At 39.2% G+C, this 26,629-nt stretch overlaps 2 protein-coding genes across 9 annotated transcripts in view; one reads left to right on the top strand and one right to left on the bottom strand.

Moving 5' to 3' along the window:
* Positions 1-18,463, top strand: part of LOC128865438 (dnaJ homolog subfamily C member 7) — a 42,898-nt gene extending 24,435 nt beyond the window's left edge. For 3 of the 4 annotated variants that reach the window (XM_054105826.1, XM_054105825.1, XM_054105828.1), the window contains 3 exons: positions 14,924-15,376; positions 15,483-16,327; positions 18,174-18,463. In XM_054105826.1, coding sequence (XP_053961801.1) covers positions 14,924-15,376; positions 15,483-16,327; positions 18,174-18,259 — 1,384 coding nt within the window. In that variant the 3' untranslated portion in view covers positions 18,260-18,463. Of the gene's footprint in view, positions 1-13,763; positions 13,811-14,923; positions 15,377-15,482; positions 16,328-18,173 lie in introns of those variants that run through there. The other variant, XM_054105829.1, reaches the window with a different exon arrangement.
* Positions 18,464-21,824: 3,361 nt separating this feature from the next.
* The window catches only part of LOC128865437 (pneumococcal serine-rich repeat protein), a 45,697-nt gene continuing 40,892 nt past the window's right edge, over positions 21,825-26,629 (bottom strand). For all 5 annotated transcript variants that reach the window (XM_054105823.1, XM_054105820.1, XM_054105821.1 and 2 more), the window contains one exon: positions 21,825-25,632. In XM_054105823.1, coding sequence (XP_053961798.1) covers positions 24,499-25,632 — 1,134 coding nt within the window. In that variant the 3' untranslated portion in view covers positions 21,825-24,498. The remainder of the gene's footprint in view (positions 25,633-26,629) is intronic.

Here is a 26,629-nt window from a genome sequence, read left to right on the forward strand (position 1 = left end):
CAGAATCATCTGCCGAAATTAATTTACAATGTTTGTTGGACCACACTTGCTCTCGAATTCTCGAATCTCAAAAACCAGTTTGGTAAATATATCTGAATCAAGTTGCACTGAGTATGAATTAGTAGGTAAATGGGGTTTCGATGGCAGCACTAGACAGAGCGAATACAAGCAAAGTTTTTCTGATCCGAGAACGGAAGATGGAAGTTTAATTGTTACATCTTATGTACCCTTGAAATTAATTTGTAAATCGATTACCTCTGACCCAGATAAGATAATTTGGAAAAGCTCTCGCCCATCCTCCACAAGGTTTTGTTGTTACCCATATTGTACAAACACATCTTAGGGTTACCCGGGTCCACGTTTTGGATTATATCTCGAGACCCTAGTCACGGAACGGTATGAAAAATACTCTATACTATAGAAATCATCAACAGCTTCCATTTGCTACCCATATTGTACGAACACATCCTTAAGTTATCGGGGTCCACATTTTGGGCGATATCTCGAGACCCTAGTCACGGAGCGGCATCAAAAATACTCTATACTATAGAATCATCAACAGCTTCCATTTGCTACCCATATTGTACAAACACATCCTAGGGTTACCCGGGTTCACGTTTTGGCCTATTTCTCGAGACCCTGGTATCCGATTCTTAAAATTTTAAAACACAAACCATCTACTGAATAGTCCAAACAAAGCCTAAAAATTTGGTTTGGATAGGTGAGCCCGTTCTTGAGTTATAAGATTACCAAGGAAATGTAACTTCTTTTTATATATATAGATTATTATATCTTATATATATTCTTATTATATATATTATATATTACTTTTTATATGTCTTAATGTTTTTTTTAACAAATAAAAACATTTCTCAACTTAAAAACGTACTAAAAAGTCATTTATCACGCCAAAAGTTCTTATGACCGCTCTTCCTACGCGGCGGGACCACTGTGCAGTGGTGCAACCATTTCTAAAATGTGTGCTTATTAGCACAATAAGTCCGTTGTTGACTTCCTCTTCAGTCTGTTAAATGAGATGGGATTAAGAGTTATTTCTGTGATTAAAGGGTTTATGCGTGATTGAAGTCTTTTATTATGAGGTGTGACAAGCTTTTTTTATTTCTTCAGCTATTGTGAGAAATTTGAGATGACGATGTATTTAGGCATTTGTAATGTATTATGGCGCGTTTATAATCATTCTCAGCGTTTTTGACTGGAATTATTGGAGTATTTCGATGTTAGAGTTAGCTGCAGTGCCCCAAAGTAGTATGCCAAAGGTCCATATTGGTTTTAAGATAACTGAGTACAGTAAGAGTTTATTTTTGAGAGAAACATGAAAATTTCGGTTAATCAACCAGTATAGGTTTCGGAATTTAATTCCAAGTGCTTTGCGTTTGGTGAAAATATGGTTGGTTTTAAGATAACTTAGTAGAGTAAGAGTTTATTTTTGAGAGAAACATGAAAATTTCGGTTAATCAACCAGTATAGGTTTCGGAGTTTAATTCCAAGTGCTTTGCGTTTGGTAAAAATATGCATGTGTTTTGCGTTATAGTCACCTTCAGCTAGAAATCTATGGCCAAGAGTTTTAAAGAATTTTTTGTAGTCCCCCGCTTTAATAGTATACAGATGAGAGCGTGTAAATTCTCGTCAACTATGCTTGTTGTTGTTGTTGTAGCAGTATCTTCGCCCTGTCAGTGTAGTGTAGATTACCGGTCGTCTTCGTCTAGCTCATCTAACGGTAGGCCCAGGAAATTGGCAGTTTCGACGGGTTGGGTCCAGAGGGAGAGAGGTGTTAGATGAGTAGGTTTGATGGGGCATGTGAAGAGGTGGTTAGTGTCGTGCGGGGTACCTTCACATGCTGGACATATGTTTAGTATGTCAGGGTCGATTCTGGATAGGTAGGAGTTTAACCTGCTACAATATCCAGAACGTAGTTTGCCAAGATTACGCGGGACTCTCGAGGAAGATGGAGCTCTTCGTCTGCGATAGGTGGTGGTTGGACTCCGATAACGGCATTCGGGGGTCGGGAGCTTAAGAAGGTGGTAAGGGTCCCCGATGAATGTCGTTAATTGCCTGTCTGTATACTGTCTGATCCTGCAGTGGTCTGTCCGTTTTGTCCTGGATCTCGTCCACGTAGTTGAGGAAGTGTCTCCTGATGTGCCTGGGAGGTGGTTCAGGCTCGAGCAGGTGTCTGCATGGGTGAGGCCTACGGTGACACCCAAGCAGAAACTGCTTGCCGAGCATTTTGTTGTGCTCCTTAACCGGGAGCATGTGCGCCTCGTCGTGTAAATGTTGGATAGGGGACATCAAGAGACATCCTGTCGCGGTCCTGATGGCAGTATTCTGGCAGGTCTGAAGCTTCGTCCACTGCGTATCACTGGTTCCAGGCGACCAGACAGGCGCGGCATAGTTCAGAACCGGTCGGCCTATTGCTTTGAAAGTCGACAGCAACATTTCTTTGTCTTTGCCCCAAGTGCTGCCGGCGAGCGACTTGAGGACCTTGTTGCGATTCTGTACTCTCGTTGCAATAGCGGTTGTGTGCGTTGAGAAGGAGAGCAAGCTGTCAAAGGTGACTCCCAAAACTCTGGGGTTGTTTACCGTCGGTATTGGGGTATCTTCGACGTGCACCTGAAGTGGCAGCTTGACCTCCTTTGTCCAGGTGGTAAAAAGGGTCGCCGTGGATTTAGTGGGAGAAAGTTTTAAGTTTCTCGCAGTGAAGAAGCGAGAAAGGCGGGCGAGGTAGTCGTTTACTTTTGAGCATAGGCCATCAATGTCATTGCCCGACGCCATTATCGTGCAGTCGTCGGCATATGAAACCAGTGAGACTCCCTCTGGTGGCTGGGGGAGTTTCGAAATATAGAAATTAAAAAGCAAGGGTGAAAGGACACCACCCTGCGGTACTCCTTGCTTTATTTTTCTCTGTTTTGAGGTTTGGTCTCGAAATATTACCGACGAGTGACGACCACTCAGGTAGTTCGCGGTCCACCTCTTCAGCCCTGCCGGGAGTGCTGCCGGCCAGCGATTTGAGGATCTTGTTGCGATTTTGGACTTTAGTGGCAATTGCGGTTGTGTGCGCAGAGAAGGAGAGCAAGCTGTCAAAGGTTACACCCAAAATTTTGGGGTTATTTACCGTCGGAATTGGTGTGTCGTCGACTTTTACCTTAAGGGACAGCTTGACCTCCTTTGTCCAGGTGGTAAAAAGGGTCCCCGTGGACTTGGTGGGGGAAAGTTGGAGATTCCTCGCAGTGAAAAAGCGAGAAAGGTCGGTGAGGTAGTTGTTCACTTTGGAACACAGGCCATCAATGTCATTGCCCGACGCCATTATCGTGCAGTCGTCAGCGTATGATATCAGGGAAACTCCCGCTGGTGGTTGGGGGAGCTTCGAGATGTAGAAGTTGAAAAGCAAGGGAGAAAGGACACCACCCTGCGGTACACCTTGCTTAATCTTCCTCTGCTTTGATGTTTGATCTCGAAAAATCCCGGACGAGTGCCGACCGCTCAGGTAGTTCGCGGTCCACCTCTTCAGCCCTGGCGGGAGTGTCGATTGATAAATATCATCTAGTAGCGTGGAATGGCTGACTGTATCGAAAGCCTTCTTCAGGTCTAACGCTACTAAGACAGTCCTCTCGCAGGTGCGGTTTTGGTTAAGCCCGCGGTTTATCTGGGCGTTTATGGCGGTGAGTGCAGTGGTGGTACTGTGCACTCTACGGAAACCATGCTGGTGTGGGGCTGGAGTCAGGTGTTCAGTGAGGAGTGGGAGTAGGAGGGCTTCAAGTGTCTTCACTACTGGGGAAAGGAGAATTATCGGACGATAAGACTCCCCTTGGTTGGCGGGTTTCCCAGGCTTCAGCAGTGGGACCACTCTCCCTAATTTCCACTTATCAGGAATGATGAGAGTGGCCAAGGATAGGTTGAAGACCTTTGTGAGGTATTCTACTCCCAATGGACCCAGCTTTTTCAACATCAGCATGTTTAGTCCGTCGGGGCCAATGGCTTTAGATGGTTTCATGTGTTTGATGGCCCCCTGAACCTCGTCACTGGTGAAAACAAGCGGTGCACTGTTGTAGGGCAGTTTGTGCAGCCGTCTGGTGGCACAACGTTTGGATCTGTCGACCGGAGGATGCAATATAAATTGCCGGCTAAAATAGCTCGCGCATCTCTTCGGGTCCGACGAAGTACGACCGTTGAAGGTGATATCCACCTTGTCATTGTGCTTCGTCGGGTTCGACAGGGACCTTACGGTGGACCAGAGCTTGCTCACACCAGATGTGAAGTTACAGGACTTCAGATGCTCTACCCATTTGGTCCGCTTATGTTGGGTGACCAGTTGCCGGATCTCCAAATTGAGATCCTTTATACGAGGATCCCCGGGATCGGCCTGGCGTAGGCGGTCACGCTCGTTTGCCATAACGGCTGCTTCGGCTGGGAAATTGGGACGTAATTCCCGGATCCGTCCAGCAGGTATGAAGCGAGCCGCGGCGGCTGTAATCGCCTTGCGGAATGCGCGTTCGCCTGCGCGCACATCGGTGGGGGTGGGTAGGGCTGCGAAGATGTTCTCAGTAAATTCCGCGGATCTGGTCCAATCAGCTTTGTTGAAGTTGATGTATGACCGGTGATCCGCGGAAACAAAATCGGCGGGTCTCTCGATCGAGATGATAATGGGCAAGTGGTCTGATGCAAGCGATAGCATAGGTCGCCAGGTTATGCTATTTATCAGTCCAGCGCTAGCAATTGTTATATCAGGCGAGCTGCTACAATTGCCCACTACCCTAGTGGGGGCGTCGTCGTTTACAGTGCTGAACGTCGAATCGTCTATCTGCTCTGCCAATAGCTGTCCCCTACGATCATTTGGCAGGCTTGAATGCCAAAGATCGTGATGTGCGTTAAAGTCAATCGGTTTTCTCCCCTGATGAACGCACCAATATCGGGGAGATATCCTGCCGGCAGCAGGTGAAAGGGGGTATGTAAATATTGTAAATTTCGAGCTCGGCATCGCCTGACCGGACAGCTATACCTTGACGTTCTAAGGTGCTGTCCTTGCGGTCGATGCCTTCATCAATAAGACGATACTGCACTGAATGGTGTACTATGAACGCTAGGCCACCACCGTTGTCTCGCTCGCGGTCCTTTCGGTGCATATTATAGCCGTCCCTGGTAATCAGGGGGGAGCTAGCGTGCAGTTTCGTCTCCTGGACCGCAGCTATCTTGATTCCGAACCGACTCATGAAGTCGACTATCTCGTCAATCTTGCTCGTGAGTCCGTTGCAGTTCAGTTGCAGAAGCTTAAAGCTTCGCGGGAGTGTCGTCGTAATTCGGGGGGTGAGGGATGCGTGATGTTGTCTGCGTTGGTCCTGCTGTGCGTTCCGCAAAATGGGGAATGGCCTGATGTTGTCAGATGGCCGCGCCACGGGGGGCGGTTGCGGGTGCAGAGCTCTGCAGCAGGGGGCAACGTAGTCGCGTGTCCACTCACGGGTGGCGTGCAGGCCGGAGCACCTCCGAAAATGACACCAGCCACTGCAAGAATTGCATTGGACAGTTGTCAAGTTCCGAGGAACTGCGGTCTGGCATACGGAGCAGACTGTGCGGGGGACCAAGAGCTGCTGGTTTGTCCCAGCACTGGGGTAGGAGCAGGAGGGTTGTGGGTTGGAGAGGGAGTTGTGTTGCTCTTGGGGGCTCCTGACCGTTGAGGTGTTGTTTGTGGCGGCAGTGTGATGTGCCGACACTGAGGGCAGTGTAGCCGTGGAGGCGGGGACCGCCTGTGAGCGGGAGCAACACGTGGCCACATACCTTGTGGACCACTCCCTGTGTGTCTTAAGGCCTGAGCAGGTATTAAGATGGCACCACCCGTTGCACTGGTTACACCAAACCGAGGTGGAGTTCGGGTGGAGCCGTTTGTGGCAAATGCAGCAGTAGAATACTTCAGGTCCGGGGTTGGGTTCGACGCCAGCCCGGAAGAGAAGTATTTGGAGCAAACTGGCTGCAATGAGTTGCTCCTGTGACGAAAGATTTTGGGTAAAATACGGTACACTAGACAGGGCTAGTATACTGGGGCGGCAGCCCTTGGTCGGGAATAAAAACCCGAGTCATTCCGGTAACGTCGAACCGGCTGCCATGGGAATGCTTGTCGCTTGCATAGCTTTCGTGGAATATGAGTTAATGCCGTAGTGTTTAATTCCGTTTTTTTTTATTAAAATAGCGCAGCCTGCTTTTTTTATCGGTATGCATTGTGTGATAAAGCTTTGGTATTCGAAAATAGTTTTTATCGGATAAATGAGTTGCATGGGATTTGAGTAACGTTTTTATTTCCAATATGTGTTTTGAAAGTCCATTGGCATTCCATTATTGATGGGTTTGAAGGGTTGAATTTTTGAGTCGTGAGAGTTACGGACATAGTCGTCATTGATGAGACCTTTTGCAAGACTTGCTTGAGGAGCGCGATCATTTCTCGCATTTCACTTGATTACTCTGATGTTATTTCTTTGGGCTGAGAGACTGAGGGGGCATTTGTATTTTCTGCAATATTTTTAACAACTTGTGAACAGGTAGGTGAGTTTGAGTTGTGATTGGATGGTTGAGTGGCAGGGATGAATCTGGATGAGTCCCGTGGTTGGACGACAGAAGCGGATATTTCACTATTCTTCCTGGCGGCGAGTATTTCAGTTTTTGAAGTGAAAACTTCTTTAGAATCGTTGGGAGTGATTTGAGAAAAAGTGAAACGAAAAAAGCGACACTCTTGGCTACGAATATTACATATACACGTAGCGACGAACTAAATAACTTTTAGGCCAGCGCCGACAGCATGGCGCGATAGCCGAGCGGCTAGCAATGTGAGCTCCCGATCCAAAATCCTTGGTTCGAATCACAAGAAAAAAATTTTTTTTATACAGTTATTTTATTTTTACATATACACGTAGCGACGAACTAAATAACTTTTAGGCCAGCGCCGACAGCATGGCGCGATAGCCGAGCGGCTAGCAATGTGAGCTTCCGATCCAAAATCCTTGGTTCGAATCACAAGAAAAAAATTTTTTTTATACAGTTATTTTATTTTTTTATTTTATGATATGTTTATGAGGAGCTTTTTTTCATGGCAGAAATACACTCGGTGTTTTGCCATTGCCTGCTGAGGGGTGAGCGCTATTAGAAAAATAGTTTTCCTTAATTTTGGTGTTTTCACCGAGATTCGAACTGACGTTCTCTCTGTGAATTCTGAATAGTAGTCACGCACCAACCCATTCGGCTACGGCGTTTGTTTAATTTTACTGATGCAAAAATGAGGAAAAATATATGAATAAAGTTTGCTTACTGTTTACACATTTTCCAAAGGTGACGGAGAAGCAAAAAAAAAAGTCGATTTTCAAACAAATACGAGTGCATATGTGTAATTGTGTTAGAGTTTCGGTTACGCCCCAGCAAAACCTGCGTGCATATGTGTTTGTAACATTCAAAAAAAATGTAATTGTGTTAGAGTTTCGGTCACGCAGGTTTTGCTGGGGACGCTCATAATAGCAACCGCGTGTGTATTTTTATATTCGTAAATATTTTCAGTTTTAAATATTTACCGCAATTATGCCGAAAAATAATGCAGAAAAGTGTCGTGAATATCGACAGAAAAAAAAATCAATAAATAGCATCACGGAATTCATTCACGAAAATTTAATAAAGTATACACCAGAAGTATCGCGGATACTTAGAAAAGATTACAATAAAGTTCCAATGATTTTAAGTGGCGATTTTAACGTAAATTTTGCATTGGACACAGCGGTTCCTTTAATTGACGTTCTCAATACAACATTCAATTTAAAAATGTGTAACAATCGCACTGAATCGACAACACGATCAAAAACAACCATTGACGCGGTATTTCAAAGACATGTTGACAACATCGAAACCAAAACATTTGTATCATATTTTAGCTATCATAAGCCACTCGTATCATTTGTTGAAATTGAAAACATTGAGGATGAATAATAATAAAATGAAGAAAATAAAATATGAACTTTATAGCAATATTATAATGAACCTATAATTATCTTGCTCCTAATGCTGCTTTCGTCTTATTCTCTCTCAGTTTGTTTTACGGAAGGTTTCACTTCTATCGCGTCTAACCGTTAGACTGGTGTTTTTTTTTTTTAATTTTTATATACCATACAGCTTTTGTAATTGGCAGGGTGATTGCCTTCGCACAAAGCGCACTTAACGGTGTCATTTTTCGTCTTACGAGAACAGTTTACAGACAAATGAGCTCCAGCTCATTTTATACAGACTGGTTTTTTGTGGCAATAAGATTTAGAGTGGCCATATTGCTGGCAGTTAGCACATTGACGGATATCACGTCTTGCATGTGGGGGCTCAAATGTAATTTTTTTATTTAGAAGATTGTTGACGCCGTAAATATCTTTGGTATTTTGACTTTGTTTTAATTCAATGATGAACATTGAGAGAGGTAATTTAGTGGCTTTGTGTTTCATATTATATATATTTATTGCTTTGTGACCGAGATTTGCAAGTTCAAGCGATATGTCTTCTGTGCTTACGGAGTGATGCATATTTTTTAAAACAACTTTAAAGTTCCGTTTCTGTTTAGGCATGTATGTTTAAAATTCTGTTTGTTTTTCTTCTAAGAAAGTAACTATAGTTTTGTAGGTGTCGAGGTTGAGCGGTTGTATTTCAACCTGCTCGTTATTTATGAGTTGTAGGGCATATGAGGCTGGAGTTTTTTCTGTTAAAGCCCATTTTTTCGTGGGGTTTGGGGTTTTCATCTTTCTCCTTGATTTCTAAGGGAGAAAATATATTCTTTGTTGGTTCCGAGCTGCCTAGCTAATACTGGTCAAGTTTGGCATGTTTTTGGTTTATTTAAGCTTACCTGGGCTATCACGGGGTCGTTTTTTTATTTCTACGGATTGCCAATTACTACCTGTGAAATTGTTGGGTGAAAGCTGTACGGGAGCCTCCTGTTGTTGATAAAGTATATGCAATTGCTGTTAAAGCTGCTGTATCTGTTGCTTTATACTGAGATTTGTTTTGATTAGGTGTAGGGGTAAGGCATTTCGTGATCGACGAATTTGGTGTTGATGTGGTTCTATTTGTTGGGACATTTGCGTTTTTTCCCTTAGTAGGGTAGTGCATTGTTGATTTTGTTGCTGTAATTGTTGTTGTGGTTGTTTTTGATGTATGAGACCGCCTCCTTTGGGCGGGGAGTGACCAATTGGCATGTTTTTTTGCTGGTTGAGTTGATCTCACAGGTGACTTTACTTTTTTGTTGTTGTTTTTTGTAGCACTATACACTAATCAGAATTTGAGCGCCGATTTTTTATTAAAGCAATAGATGCTTTGTTAGCCACAGAATTGGCTTGCTTTTATGCACTTCCGATAGAGAAAATTTCCTTCTATCGGATTAGCACTGATTTTTAAAATATTGACACAATAATCACTATTTTTTGTATTATACAAAAATGATAGAAAGAAGATTGCGCCCATTAAGAGTGCGTGACGTCACGTTTGTCGAAATGTGCAGTGTTGCTAACCATTTGCTCTTCGCAATAAATTTAGTGCTTTTTTATACCCAAAATGCGAAATTTTTTAAGTTTCGTGTTTGTTTCTTTTCTTTAATTCAAAGTTACCGAAAATGTAAGTTAAAAAAAAAAACTATATTATTAAAAAAAACAAGGTTAAAAAAGGCCACTCTGAGAAGATTTTGGTGCTACTGAAATTTTGTTGATTCTTATAAAACTTGGTGTTTTAAAAGTGCAAATTTAATTTTTGGCTCCATTTAAGGTTATGCAAGAATATTAAATCTTCTTCTCTTAAGATGGAAAACCTTTTTACACATTTTAAAAAGCGTTTGAACTTACTGAATGTGAATTAAAACCATAGAGGTGTAATCGTTTCTTCCGTCATCAATTCTTAGTGGGACATAGGGCATTAAGAGGTGTATTCATAGTAAAAATAAGCAAAAAAAATACCAGAAAATACTAAAGAAATCATAATGACATTTTTATAAAAAGAGTACCTTATCTTGTTACATAACCTCAAATATAGCAAAAAAGTCGTTCCCTAACAAAAGAGTTTCGCTTAGTAAAAAACAACGCATAAATTAAATTGTACATATCCATAACACATTTATTAAGAAAAAAAACTCACATTTTAAAGACTGACAAATTGTTATGACAATTGCATACAAAGTTCTTTAAGTAATTCAATAAAAATTTGGTATTTTAATTTCTTTAAATGGGATTTTAATGCGTTTTTATATTCAAAGCTAGGCAACACTGCAGTAGCGAGAGAGAGATTTGACTGCTGAAAGCAGAAGAACACCAACAATAACTGCAATCGCGGGCAATACTAGCAGATTAAAAAAAAAGGAAAGCTAAATAAAATTGAGTAAATTGTTGAACTAATTTAAAAAAAATGTATATTTTACAAAATTATAATACTTACTTTTAATTAGAACAGGCTAGAAAAATGTCATGAAGAAAGAACTAAAACTCCGAGACCAAATAACAAAAAAAAAAATTTTAAATAAAGTTCCGAAAATGGTAATCTGACCATACTGGTGCTAAAACCACGTAACTCATTGTGAAATTCGCTGAGCGCAAAGTAACGGCACCACGATAGGCGTCATCTCATTATTATTTCCATCATGTGTATTATATAGGGTTATTCAATAGGTGCGCTTCAACTTTTTCCGATAGGGAGGGCGAACGACGCAATATTTTTTATTTTTCGCTTGTCATTTGTAAACTTCATGCTACTTTAAGAGCATTACGGCCATTTTACGGTCCATTTAACAAGCCGTCCCGTTTTGGGGTTATGTGAAGTCATTGGTCTACAGTAACAAGCCGGCGACGATTTGTGAGCTCAGAGCCAATATTGAACGCGAAATTGCTGGAATTTCGGCCGATTTATGCAAAAGAGTGGTCGAAAATTGGGTTCAACGATTGGACTTCGTAAAACGTGCACGCGGTGGTCATGCAAAAGAAATCGAATTTCATACTTAAATGTATATGTTCAAACTCGATAATAAAAAAAAAAATAGTTAAAAAAGTCAAACCGTTTGTGTTTTATTCAAAAAAGTTCAAAAGTTGAAGCGCTCTTACTGAAAAACCCTATACTTTATTCGTAGTTGATCTTTCACCTGCGTTCAGTTCAAGGGTTACCAAATTTTGAGTATGATAGATAAAAGGTTGGCCATCCGAAGCAAAATTAATAAAGCAATTTCAGCTACATATCACGTCATAAGGGATTTGGCAGGAGAATCGTGTGCGCTCATTTCACTCGTATTCTTACGCCCCTCTATTCCCCCCGCTATTCAGACGGCTCTTCAGATTGGCTCACAAACACAATCTCAGTTTTGTCGTTATCAAACCGCTATCACATCCGTTGTTGCGTCAGCAAATCAGTTGACGGTGTGATGCCGGCTACACCTTCTGAATTCTCTTCATCGTGCGAACTGCGACAATTACATCGCCATCGCACTGATGCGCCACAATTTTAATTTCTAAAAAACAGTTCGAACAACAATAAATCAACAAGTAGCACTCGTCAAAATTACAACAGCAATAATGTGTTAGAAAAAACGTTTTTTGTATTTTGATGATTTCGATAATGTCATCAGTTCCCACAAACACCCTCCGCTACGTCTGCTGCGCAATACTGGCATACAGCGTGGATACCTCTTAAACTCGTATAGAATAGTTTTAAAACTTTATGAATGGGAGGCAACATCTCAAACCCATCGCTGTGTTCTATATCAATAAAAATTGATAATCTTAACGTATTGCGAACGTGTTTTCTGTTATAACGGGTATTTTTTTTGTTGGGAAACTTCAATTTCATCAACTTCATCAAAATGATACTCACTTCAAGGTCAGCAGCTTTAAGAGAGAAATTAATCCACTAATGGACTATTCATCTCAGTCTCTTCCTCTTCGTTCATGTAATTACTTTGTTTTTAATTTGATAGAAGGAAAAATTTACTGGTAACCTGGTGCGGATTTGAGGATGGACCGTAGATTTTGGAGAAAATTTTAAGGCATCGATCGTATCGCTAGAGGTGGTAATGTGGGAGTTGTTTACAGAAGCAGCACTCTGAGTCGACTTACTCCATTCTGTATGACTGCTTCACCACTAAATTTGCGCCAGACCCAGTAAATTTGCGTTGTTAATTGTAGTCCCTAATAAGGCAAGTAATCAGTTAATGTAATTTCCTCTTTTCATTCACTGCATCGACTCTTGCTTGGACTCCAGATCATACTGACGAGTCTAGGTTTTACCAACCGTCACAATCCCTTGCAATATTCGTCCAATCCCTCTGACACAATTAAAAAAACAAGTATTGGCCAGTAACAATTCTCACTGCAAGTGGTAAGTTTTATCTAATTTAAATTGAACTATGCAATGCAACTATATGAAGGCGACACTTTTCACGCTTTTGTTGAATTTCTTACCTCTAACTTAAAATGATTGCACACATAAAGCTTTTATATTTAATGTATCTTTACATCTTTAAAAAAATATTTTCTTAAACATTTGTCTTTGTACGATATTTGTATGAACATAAATAGTTTATACAGCGCATCGAATTTTCGCATCAAGTCGAGTGGTGAGCGAGAATGCAAAGGGTTAATTTTCATATTTTGTTTTATTTCCTTCAAATGGGTGAATGTTTTATTGAAAAACTCTCCAATCGTCAAGAGGTCAAGGCGGTACCCAGCGCTTAATTTCTTTTATGTGCAATGCCAATGTAAAATATCTTCGTAAGGTAGTCTGTAGTTCTTCCATTTGACAAAATTTAATTCTTCGGGCAGCCAGTACTAATTTTCCGACCTTTTAGACATTTTCTTTGGCCACTACCACCACTCGGAAATTCGAGGGAGTGAAATAGGTGAGCCCTTTGTACTATTGTACTAGAACCGATGACGTATCTTCAAATACTTGTTTCGTCGTATTTCCGTTGTTAAACAAGAAATATCTCAAAGTGCGAAGCTCTAAGACATGCTCCCATGTTCCAGGAATAACCGTTATGGACCAAATAAAAACGGGGGTATTATTGTACTTATACTAACCAGAGTGCATGACTCAAGTGCTATCAGTAACGAGATGTTGGGTCATCACTCAGTGCTTAGGTCGCAATTTTATCAACCGTGACTCGTGCGTATCAAAAATTTGCCCAAAATAATTTATAAATTAAATTAAATTTTTGTCAGTTTTTATTAAAAGAAAAATTGCTATGCATCTGCAAACACACCCTTTACATAAACTCTACGTACTCCTATGTATTATTTGCATATGTGATGATCTAGCATATTCATGTTCGTCGTTTTGCTATATATTTATCCACTACGTTCGTACGTTCGGCCAAACAGTCGATGACCGGTGGCCGCGGCTCCATCGGTCGTTCATCCTGCGTTTGCTGGCTTCACACCATTAGCCCACAGCTGACCGTTTTACACTTACTGTGGTAGCCGATGCGCGCTGCTACGAGTCAGTTGCCTTTCTTAGTTTTAAGAAGCGAGTTGGTCAAGTTTTACTTTGTATTTTCCATAATTTTAATCTGTGTTCATGAAGAAATATTCGTTGTACCCAAATAGTGTGCTCAATTTGCTCAATTGTTAATCGCCATCATCAAGTTGCGTTTCATCAACATTGTGCCGGTTGCATATTACGAAAACAATAGAATACCGGTTGTTCAAAGTTACAAAACTTAAAGATTTTTAACAGTGAATCATTTAGTTCAGATAAATTAGACTTAAATACTTACATACATACATTTGTATATGAATTCAGATGAATTCACATTCTTGCCCCGGTGAGTCTAATATGTGTGCATGAATCCGATAAGAATGAATAATAATTTAGACAATGAAAACCAGTGCCAGAAGGCACCTTTTTGAGTAGCTAGGCAATGACTTTGCACTCGTAAGTTTTTTCGCTATGCGACATTGCAACGGGCTAAGAGCCCATAAGCTGACGTAATTTGATACTGACCTTATAAACCCATGTAAAATACTATTGAAGAGATTTTCAACTATTTAACCATTCATAATTTTACCTTTCGTTTGATAGAAAAATTTCGGAATTGGAGTAAACAGTGTTTTAAACATTTTTGATTAGTTTTTCAAAATTTTTTGCTTGTTTTGTTTTCGTTTGAAATTTAAAAAATTTTGTTATTACCTCGCGAACTTGTTTATTTTTTCTTGTATGGATAATAAAAGGACGAGTGTAATTGCGCTAAGACATGAAGTTGCCAAATGCTCTAGTCGGGTAATTTTACAGCAGTTTAGAAAGATGTAAGGCGCCAACCTGTCAAAAGTTTGTTGTGCCTGAGCGTTTACCAGGTACTTCTTACGGAACATTGCTACAACAAAATAAAAAGAAGCAATTTGATATCAAAGTATCTGTGTTTGCGTAATAGTCAGGCGCTGATAAAAGAAAAGCTTTGCACTAGGCTTTTCTTATCGGGTAGCTTCTATGTATGCACATATATTATTTTCGAAATATTCCTTTTAAAGGGTGTTTTTCTGGCTATAATATCGCATAGTGGACTTAAAATTGTCGCGCATTGTAATGAATTTAAATTTAATACTTTATTATGGAATAACCAATAATAATAAAATGACAGTTGTGACTTCTGACGTTGTTGCTTTGCCCGAGCAATGCATGCAGACGGGTCCCTTCATTCAAGATTCGCTCATATTGAAATTCGAAATGCGTATAAGTGACGGGCTATATTTGCCAAACTCTTCAGGTGTTGAATCTGAGCGTCTTTCTTCTTTTCCAATTTGCGGTGTACGTCTTAATGTTGTTCCATAAATTGAATGCTCTAGAGTCGTATGTCGCTTTCTGTGCTCATGTAATTGTTGTGTCGTTCCCTGTTTAATATTGTATTTATGATATTTGCTTATTGATTTTATTTTTTTAGTATTGCTGAGGAGAAGAAGAAGCTTGGCAACGACCAATACAAAGCACAAAATTACCAGGCTGCACTTAAACTCTACTCTGATGCCATCCAACTATGTCCCGATTTCGCTGCTTACTATGGCAACCGTTCCGCTTGTTACGTTATGCTTTCCAACTACATAAATGCCTTAAGCGATGCTCGTCAAGCTGTGCGACTTGATCCGAAATTCGAGAAGGCCTACGTACGTATCGCCAAGTGCTGCTTGGTCATGGGCGATATGGTTGGAAGCGAGCAGGCTATTAAAAAAGTGTTAGAGTTGGACGCTCAAAGTAATGCTGTCAAAACAGAACAACAAGGATTGCAGCAGTTGCGTCAGCTGGAGAAAACGATACAAACAAATTACGATTCTAAGGCATTCCGCAATGTTGTCTATTATTTAGACAGTGCTTTGGCAATTGCACCCGCCTGCCTTAGGTGAGTTCAGGCTTTATACCATTCCTGTATTCAACTCTTAATAAAACTATACTTAAACAACTATACTCCTTAATAAAAGATAGCAACTAATCGGGATACATTACAGGTATCGTCTGCTCAAAGCGGAATGCCTCGCGTTTCTTGGCCGGTGCGAAGAGGCTGTGGATATTGCCGTAAGCGTTATGAAGTTAGATACTACATCCGCGGATGCTATATACGTTCGTGGTTTGTGTCTCTACTACACTGACAATCTTGAAAAAGGCATTTTACATTTTGAACGCGCACTTCAACTTGATCCCGATCATAAAAAAGCCAAAGATATGCGAAATAAAAGTAAAGCTTTAAAAGAGATGAAGGAGAATGGAAATACTCTCTTTAAGTCGGGTCGTTTTCGAGAAGCGCAAACTGTGTACACAGACGCACTGAAGATAGATGAGCTAAATAAGGACATCAATTCAAAACTGCTGTACAATCGGGCATTGGTGAACTCAAAAATCGGCTCTTTGCGAGATGCCATCGCTGATTGTACACGTGTTTTGGAAATCAATTCCCAATATTTGAAGGCATTGCTTCTACGTGCGCGTTGCTACAACGACCTAGAGAAATTCGAAGAATGTGTGAATGATTACGAGACGGCGTTGCAGTTGCAAAAGACTCCAGAGATTAAGAAGTTATTGCGTGATGCTAAACTTGCGTTGAAGAGGTCTAAGCGTAAAGATTACTACAAGATCCTTGGTATATCTCGCAACGCCACAGAAGATGAAATAAAGAAAGCTTACCGTAAGAAGGCATTGGTGCATCATCCGGACCGACATGCCAATAGCAGCGCAGAAGAACGCAAAGAAGAGGAACTGAAATTCAAGGAAATCGGTGAGGCCTATGCAATTTTGTCGGATCAACGCAAAAAGATGCGATATGACAACGGCCACGATATAGAAGATCAAGAACAAGGTAGGTGCTGATAATATTAGGCTAATTTATAAAAAGGGTAGAAAATATGAATTTCAGACAGATACAATGTGTTTTGAAAATTTGTTTTATTTTCTAATAGATATTTTCGATAATTGAAAGTTGATTGTTGCCAACCTATTTTTTCAACTAGAATGGAAAGGATGATTTCGAAAAAAATCACTTAACTATTAGTATTAGAACTGTGAACTGATAAAATAAAATATTATAATTAATAGGAGCACAGCTCTTCGACTTTTGGCTCGCTTCTTTACATGCGTTGCTTCTTACTTTAATGTTTTTTTCTTTTTTTATTTCCTTATTTAAGTCAAGGGTAACAATCTTATATATATATAACTGGCGCGTACACCATTTTTGGGTGTTTGGCTGAGTCTTGATGTTGTTCCACAAATGGGGGGGCCTACAGTTTCAAGCCGATCCCGAACGGCAGATATACTTTATGAGGAGCTTTTTCATGGCAGAAATACACTCGGAGGTTTGCCATTGCCTGCGGAGGGCAACGGCTATTAGAAAAAACTTTTTCACCGAGATTCGAACCTACGTTCTCTCTGAATTCCGAATGGTACTCACGCACGAACCCATTCAGCTACGGCGGCGGCGGGTAACAACCTTACTGACAAGATTTACAGGATTACTTAACAATAATTAGGAAATAAATTAAATAGGTAGTTTATTCAATAAATAATAAGATTAAAAAAGTGGCTTAAGCAGAGACATTGGCATAGAAAAATCAAAATCCTCAAAGCCTATTAAACTCTTCAAGTCGTCTTGCAAGAGGGGCTAACTTCTGAGAACTTCAATATAAAATGGACCATATGAGCGAAGTACTCTATTAGGAACATTGAAACTTAATTGGCCAAGGCGATCTGAACAGTAAATGGTGTCGCATATTATATCGTATATTATATAAACAATAAGCTTTGAACGAGTCATCTGATCTCAAGTGATAAAACATTGATAAGCATGCATCTAGCACCGTAGGATGGCAGTGATAATAATATAATAATGCTGCATTTATTCTGCCCTGCGCTTTCTTCAGTGGACGAACAAGGGAGAAAGGGCGCCCTCCTGAGGCGTCAATTACTTTATCCTCTTCTGTTTTGATTGTTGGTCTTGAGATATAACAGACGATTGTCGACCATAAAAGTAGTTCGCGGACCGCCTCTTCAAACCGACTGTTGAATATTATCTAGTAGCTTTGAATAACTCAATGTATCGAGTCCTCTTACAGGGATGGTTTTGGGAGTAGGGGGCTTAAAGAGTATTCGCAACTGGAGAAAGGAGAGATATCGGTTGATGAGTCTCTCCTTGGTTGGCGGATTTCCCAGGTTTTAGTAGGGGAACTACTTTTCCTATTTTCCACTTTTCAGGGATGATAAAAGTGGACATGGAAAAATTGAATATCCTAGTGATGTAGGCTACTCCCTTTGGGCCCATATCTTTTAACATCAGTCTGCTATAGCAACAGTGTCCTGGTCCTTTGCCTGACAAGTAACATCATCGAAATATGTGAATTATATTAGTCCTGTTTTTTAACTAAAGCCTATTATACATACGTCGACTTGTTTTTATTTTATTACTGATGAACAAAATTTGCTAGGAAGGAGGGTTTTTACTTAGCCCCTAGAGTGTACACCAAGTGTGTTTCATTCCGTCCTTATACAATTTTTAAATTTGAGAAAACTATTAGAAACACTAAATACTGTTCCCGCGATCACTCATGTATCACAAAAATATGTGAGTACTCGAGGGTTAATTATGATTATGTGATAATAAATTATGAGATTTTTTAATATTTGTAACATTTAAAATGCATTTTCCTTTACAGATTTTGATCCCAATCAAATGTTCCGGCACTTCTTCCAGTTTAGTAGTGGAACAGGGCCGGGCACATCGTTCGGATTTGAATTTTAAATTGTGTTTTGACCAAGATTATGACCACCTCATCACAACCAGGATGTTTTTCATAAGATGTATTCTCAACAATGCAAACAACCGCAAATGCAGTTACGCAGAATTCAAATAAAAAACAAAACCAAATTGTAAAAACCGTTGCTTATCGGTACTTCAATGAAAATCTTTTGAAAATGTGAGGAAAATAAAATTATCAGCGTTTAAGTCATTTTTTTTTTTTTAATTAAAGTATATATGTAAGTGACAATTCACAATTGTGAATAGTGCAAAAACTAAGCGAAGTAAACTAAAAACCATATTTCAAAGAATACTATCCATTACAAAATTTGAGAAACTGAAAAATTGTTGACGTATTTATCAACACAAATACGTTGGAACGCATATTTTAGATATGGAGTGCACAGTTTTATTGTTTATTATTAAAGGTTTGCTCACTAGTGACATTCGATTTTTCACACTCCCTTACAAAAGGTTCCATTTAAGAAGGTGAATAAAGTGGAAAATAGTAAATCCTTTTTGGTAAAAATGGTAGCAAAAAAGTATTTTCTTACTTAAATGGAAAAAAACTGCGTACGATTTAAAAAATGTATTTTACTTTGCTTTGCTAAGTCTCCTCTGAACACTTCATCCATCCATGGGAAGATGGGCTTATTGGAAATAAGTTCCGTCGATCGTGTCGGGACTATCCAATTATTCTCCCTGTCGTAACTCTTTGGAAAATGCTAGCTCTTTGCAAAACATGAATTCCGTCTAAATCACCACATCATAAGAAATAAAGCTTTGTAAATTCACCACTCATCGATCTCGGATTATTCTATCTCGTCAATTACTCTATCATGTCCTGACTTAAGTGGTATGTATTCCATGACATACTACCATAGTCCTGAACATATCGATGAGAACTCTTTAGCGAGTTTTTGCTCGTAAGCAGACCATTTTGAAAATGAAATGTGTTTTCTATAAATTTTACTTTTCTTCCACTTTTACTCTAAATTTCTTGAGCTAGGAACCCAGTGTCTTGCTAAGGGAGCCGATTTGTCAAGAGAGAACGAGAAAGCTGCTTACTGAGCAAACCTTTTATTATTGAATCATGATTTCAATGTATGTATATCAATGCGTGCCTGTTTGGGGTGTCTAGAAAAGAGGACATCAGTTTACATAGAAGCAGGAATTGTATACGCTGGAGTGTGGGCTTTGTTTTGCCCTCAAACTGAAAATGGAAATAATGGCCAGACTGTTGCAATTGAAATTTCAAATTCAGATGTTTAATTTTAAATTTGTATTCAATAATATACTCCCGAAATATGACTTTTTGTATTTTATCCTGGAATGACAGGCACAAATCAAATGAAATATTGTACGTTTTTTATTAAATGTCTAGTTGGTGTTGCATAGAACATTCCCCATAAACTTATGGGGAACACATTTACCTGGAAATTAAGCGAACCAATAATCAAATACTATTTTTAACATGTAAAATAATGAAACCAATTTGGTTAGGCCTTTGCGTACACTTGACATATCAGAACGTCATGCATTTATTTGGGTAAATTCGAACATGGCGTTCTGATGTGAAATGGAGGCAATATTTAACATGTTCGTTCGTTTTTATTTGATTTTATTTGTTTGAAATGGAGGCAATATTTAACATGTTCGTTCTTTTTTATTTGATAGTAATTTGTATCAGTTGCAACAGAATAAATTATTTCAGTACTGTGGTGAACCTTATTTAAGATACACAGCTCCGTAATGGGAGAAGTAGAGAATATGTTTTACCAAAGTGATAGCGACAGTTTATTAAATTGGATTTATTTGTGTTAATTTTTTCCTGACTTCCCTTTCTTATAAAACACCCTTTCTAAAATCCAATTGGAAAAGTTAAGTAAAAAAGGCTAGGAAAAATCCACAAAGGTAAAGGGGCTTGTTGGAGGCACGTTTGATACTTTTTTTATGTTCGATACTTATTTCGCATTGATAGATGAAGGTATAACACATGGGCTGAAAAGTCCCGGGCTTCACAAAGAAAACACGTTTTTTTTGTTCAAAATTAGCTTTATTCATCAACATAATTTCCATGAAGAACAACGCAATCATTCCAGCCACTTTTCCAACATCAACAATAATCATTCCAGCCAACTTTTCAATACCATTTTGGGAGAACGATTTATGTTTTGCCTCAAAATAGGCCTCAGGTTCAGGAAAACCTTTTCATTCGGGTGAAATGTCTTACTGGCGAGCATTTTTTAGGTCTGTGAGCACCCAATAGTCGCTGGGAGCCAAATCTGGGGAATACGGTGGATGTGGAAGTAAATCGAAGTTCAATTCATGTAGTTGTTCATTGTTTTGATTGACTTGGGTCACAGTGCGCTTTGGTCAGCAGTGAGCAAACGCGGCACCCACTTTGAACAGAGCTTTCTCATGCAATACAAAGCCGAAACGTTCTTTTTATATCTTTTCGGTGTCAGCTAACTCACGAAACTTCACTTTTCGATCATTCAAAACGATTTTGTGGATTTTTTATATAATTTGGGCCATCTGGTATTTAGAGCAGGTAAGATGTAAGATTTTTTGTATGAAAAATTTGAGAAACTTGGGATGAATACCACCAATACACTAAATGTGGACTGGATTACTTCATAATCATCGATCCATTTGAAGCGAGACCTGGACATCACGGCATTTGTATTGGAGCTGTTGCTGTCATATTACACATGAAATCGGGCAAACTTGTATGAACTTAATCGCTTGCTGTGAATCAACCGCTATACTGAATTGCTGCTCATAATACTGTAGTTTTCCTAGTTTAACGAGCTTTCGTGACTTCTCGTCAGCGAGCCTTGTACTCTGTTATCGTTGGTGTCGAGCTTACTTAGGAAGCTCATCGGACCAATCGCCTTGCAGACTTGATATTGCACAAAATATGAGTTGTAGCAACATGATCCTGGTTTAACCCTTTGCACTAGTAACGCGTAGATAGAAACAATATGATGATGCGTATTGATCAGCGCGATCAACACCACCCATTGAAGCCGTGTAGTTAACAATAATAACATTTTGTTGTTCACCTCCTCTTACAAATCTGGTTTTTGTAATGAACTCAGCGCTAACACTGGTGCTTATCACTGTAACCACCATTTTATCTTTCCAAGACAATATCATCGTTCTTCCCTTTTTGCAAGCGATCGATTTATTTTCACCGAATTTGGGTTTCTTTATTGGATCAGGTATGCCCTTGCGATTGATTTTTATTGTACCTGTTAGATGGCATTTCATTTGCAATAATTCTTCCGCCAGGACAATGCTAGTGTAATACCTATTTGTATACATATGGTAACCTTGTGCATCTGGTATGTTCGACAATAAATTGTTATACAGGTGCAATGGAATTCTAGTACTGACAGGCAACTGGGACAAAATATTCCGCAAATTTCGAATTGATATATTCCATAAAATTACTGACCCGTTGAATCCGTGTCACATTGGGCACATTCCAAAAAGTTAGTCCTTTCCTACTGAGTAGCTCCTTTGCTATCACTTGACCTTAAATAGAAAAACAAAGCACCTATTAGGTTTTGTTTGATTCAAGTAATTTGAAAACTATATTGACAATTCCATATTTACTGTGAATAATATAATTCAAAACGCTGTGGGACATAAAAACTGTTGTGAATTGAAAAGGCCTACGATACGTTTGCATTCGTATGCCATCATCCCATTCAGATAATATGGCTGACGTATCGCGTAATTTTGTTGCTACCATTCGATCCATGGCGCCCAAGCACCAGAATTTAGTACTCTAGGTGGCGTCTTACCAAAACAGTTACTTTATTTTTCGTGATTTTAAAAAGTCTGACATCAAGTCCTTCTCCAATACAAAACAAACAGAACGAGGAAAAATTACATGCTTGTGAAAATTTAGTGAATGGCTGGGTAATATTGTGATTTGTGAGATTTAAACTAAACAATTGTTAAATTGTGAAAGCACAGAATAATATAATGTCTTTAAATGCACTTTCTGCGGAAGACGCCATGGCAAGAAAGTGAAGTGTGTGTGTGTACGTGGAATTGCTTGTGTGTTTGGTTGTTTCCATTCCTCTTCACAAACAAGAAATTCCCTTTCCTTTTGTTCGTTTATTCATGGGCTCTGACGACACAGCGGTTTCGGAAGACGCAACCTAGTATTCTATCATCCTTGCATTCGACCCCAGGTTTTTTGCATTGTAATAAATTGTAGCTTCTCTTGAAAGTACTAAATTTGGAGTTTCAATTATTTTCACCGATTTTTGTCCATCTTTTGTATATGTAATTCCAAATAAAACGATTTCTCATCGACATTAATAAATCGTAGGTACACATTTATTATTTCTATTTTTTCTATGTGTATTTAAAGTCTGTTTTTAGTTTTACATTTCTTGCCAATATTTATTTTTCTAAAATTCTTTCTAACTAATACATACGTATCAAAATAAAACTTAAAAAACTTACGACTAAATTCCAGTTAAACAAGGTACGATATAATTTTCCCCCGTTAATTGTGGTTGGTTTTATGCTTATACTTGTATGCCTTGTTTTTGGGTCCATGCAGTTTTTGTTCAAACGGTTTCTTCCTAGCGAGCTTTAAGTCATTTCATAAAACTGAATGCAGTAAATTTCGTTGAATTTATAGACATTCACATAGAAGTATATTCCAATCAGTTCAGCGAATACATATACATTTGCAGACAATAGCCATACAAGCGGAGCATCATTTTAAGTATTATGAATATAGTATGTACATGCACTGTACCTACATACATACACACACATATGATAAAACTCATAATTTTTAGTACAATTTTTAATTCGCCACTGATATGGTCTTACCGCTCATTGATCAGCTTGTTTGCACGAGTGTGTGCACATACCTACACACATAAAGGTATATGTATAATGCATATGTAGGATTTTGTTAGGCGTACACACACATATATGCGTTTGTATGTATATTTACACTTATAGTTTGGATATCATTGTATTTGTGTTGTAAAAATTCCTTATATGTACACAGTGTGTATGCTCAGAAAAAATATATAATATAATAAAAGTTATGTCATAGAAAAAATATAATAAACATATAAAACCATAAGTGTTAAAATTCTTACGTTTTAAAAACAGTTAAATTCTCTAGTTCTATTTACTTATGCATGTTTAAAATATAGTTATGTAATTCTATATACAGTATATTTATTTTAGGTAAAGGTATGTGTGCTTCTAAATATATAATAAAAAGACGACTGACAAATAAGCGAGGTACGTAATTCTTTGAATTCATGTTAAATGATTCTGCTCTTTTTCGTTGATTTCTTTCATTTGACTTCGTTTCATACATTGCATCTGCGTATGTGAATTCCTTTATTGCGTTTGATGTTTGGATATAAAGATTATTGAAAATATCAGATACTCCATCTGAAAGTTACCAAATCTGTAACTAAATATAGCTTTCACTGCGAACTGGCTTAAAATTTGCTTGTGCTTATGTGTAATTGATTAACTGAAAAATTATGTGAGTGCAAATGAAAGTTCTTCAATTAGTTTAAGTATTATTATTTAATTTAAATTGCTAGAAAATCCAAAATTAGGAATATGAAATCTATTTTAAAATCTGAAAAATCGTTTATATGGTAAAATGCAACTTTTATAATAGAAAAAATAATTTCGTGAGCAAATGCTTTTAATTTTTGCCATTAATAGGTTTGCCATATCACTCTGTGTGTCCAAAAATTTGACCGACAACCGAAAACTTTCAGTGTGGAGCTCTTCAAGCACAATCTTTAATCATGAATTGAAATACAATATTTTGTTCCAGAAGAATCCCTGTAAAGTGATGTACATAAAACCATATATGAGAAAACTAGACAATTTGGATTTGAGTATATAAAAAGATTGAAATTTGTACTGTAAGGATTTTCGTATAACGTTCATATAGGTGTTTCGGGAATTTGTATTTAAAAACATCTCATCCTGGAATTTCAGTTTTTTGTAGATTATTCGAGTCTTAAATGTGGAGGATACAAAATTGTAAAAGCTTATGCAGTTTTAGAGCAACTCTTCGTTTCAATATAATTCTTCTGGCAAAATGCTGCTTTGTGTTTCTTTGTTTTAGACAACAAAATCTACAATCAAATGGTATATGAACCTATGTATCTGTATGTGTGCTTTCGTTACGTTTAAAAACCTTTACGAAGCTTTGGTAGCAGCTGTCACTTGGGCTGTATGTGGGCGCTTCGTTCCAGCTCGTTAAACTGCCCATAGAAAAGTACTTCACTTATCAATTTCTCGGCTATGATTCGCTGGGTACGGTCCATCGATCTCAGTTTTAACGTGACATTTGAACCGATGAAATCGCAGTCGTCTTTATTCAGACTTTCAGCGTAGAGTGCAGCCGCTGCAGCTGCCGCAGACGTTGATGCCGTTTCTTGAGATCCGCTTTTGATGCGACCACTTGCGCTAGTGGCGGTTTCTTCCGACAAACTCTCATTAGACAGCAACGAGTTCATAAGCATTTGACCAGCGGTTGTGGCGGTCGTCGAAGCGGAATTCAATTTACGCATATTGAGCGGAACGAACTTCTCCTCAATTGATTCAGAGGAGCGGCGTAGGTTGCGCGGCAATACAAATTGACTAAAGTCTAGGCCCTTGGCCGCCGCAGCAGCTGCAGCGCTGACACGCAAGTCTTGAGCAAAATCGTCTGGGTCTATACCGCCAAGACGGTTTTCATCGGTGGAGCTGTACGATCGATGAGAGTCGGGCGGTGCGGGAGGATGAGGCGCATGAAAGTAGTCCACGAGTTCTCGTTTAATGTCTAGCTCGTCTTGATCGCGAGTTGTTCGCCGACGCTTTTCGTGCGTTTCCATTGTATTTGTGTTTGGTATGGGACTAGAACCATCTTCGATTGCTTCAACAACAGCACCTCCTACACCGCTTCTACTGCCAACAACGCCGCTACTGCTAGCGTTGCTACCGCTGCTGGCCGCTACAGCGCCCACCGCGCAACTACCAACTGGGCCACCGTCACTGCCTCCGCTTACATTGTGAACGCTGGATGGTGTAACTCGTTCACGTTTCGCCAGCATCTCCTCTTTTTCCTCGATATCAGATGTTTCCATTAGCTTTTGAGGACTGGCGGTCATGTCACTGTTACTGCTACCGCCGAAAAGGCTGCGTGTTGCACTGTTCGCCACGTTCAGCTCGCTCTGGGAGCTGGAAAAGGGCATGGGTAAGGGAACACGTAACTGATTGCGATCACTGCCGATTGGTGGCGAATACTGCCCGACAGTGTTCCACGTATCTAATGTTGTCGTATTGGCGATCAGCATCGGTAAGCTTATACCCATCTGTAACAAAAAAAATTAAATTATTAAATAAAGAAAGTTTGGATTTATTGAAGAAAGTGCGACTATTTAAACTTTTACATACTTAGATATACGAAGGTTGCTATTTGTATTTATGGCCCAGCAATGGAGAAATCGACATTGGGGTTGAAAATGGTTTCATTGTTTTTCGAAGTATTCTCCATGACGATCAATTAACTTTAGCAATCGTTTGAACCAATTTTCGAAGCACTTTGTGCAGTAGTGCTTCCACTTTTTTACCCCAAGTCATACTAATACCGAAGCATGTTTCAATCTCACGGTATGTGACATGACGATCTTTCTCAATTATCTACTGCACAGTATCGATATTTTCGTGCACAACTGATTTTGGATGACCTCCCCTCAGAAAGCGCACACCAACCCCGAAAAAATTCATTGTATGAGCTTTGTGCGTTGCTAAAAGACGGGGCTTGCTTCTCGTATAATGATTTTAGTTCATCGATGCATTTTGCCTTGTTAATCCACCTCGAAAGTTGTGAAAAATAATCGCAGGAAAATATTCACGGTTTAATTTCATGTTTTGCCGAGATTAATTTTTAAAACCACACTAATATGGCTTACACATCGAACGTTCTCAGTGCGGGCAATATAAAATATGTGAAATTTGCGATTGGGAATGTCGGATGGCGTGTGACAACACTAGACGTGCCCAAATATAAATAGCAACCCTCGTATGACTGCAAATTCTTAAATACATTAATACTAAAGGATAAGTGTAAATTTCGAACGATAATAGAGTTGAGTAGTGAATTCGTCGATATTTTATCGCCGCAAAATTAAATGGGAAATGCCAAATTATGACCCCCTGTTCACTGTACTCAAAAATTACAGCAGAATAGCAATTCTGCTACTTTTTGATAGACTTGGACTTGATAACTCGCCTGATTTGCTGCCGCAATATTGGAGAAGTTATTTCGCGCCGAAAGTTTTGTTTAAAAATATGGAAATATTGGCCAAT

This window comes from Anastrepha ludens, chromosome 5, assembly GCF_028408465.1.
Source record: "Anastrepha ludens isolate Willacy chromosome 5, idAnaLude1.1, whole genome shotgun sequence".
NCBI classification, from domain to species: domain Eukaryota; kingdom Metazoa; phylum Arthropoda; class Insecta; order Diptera; family Tephritidae; genus Anastrepha; species Anastrepha ludens.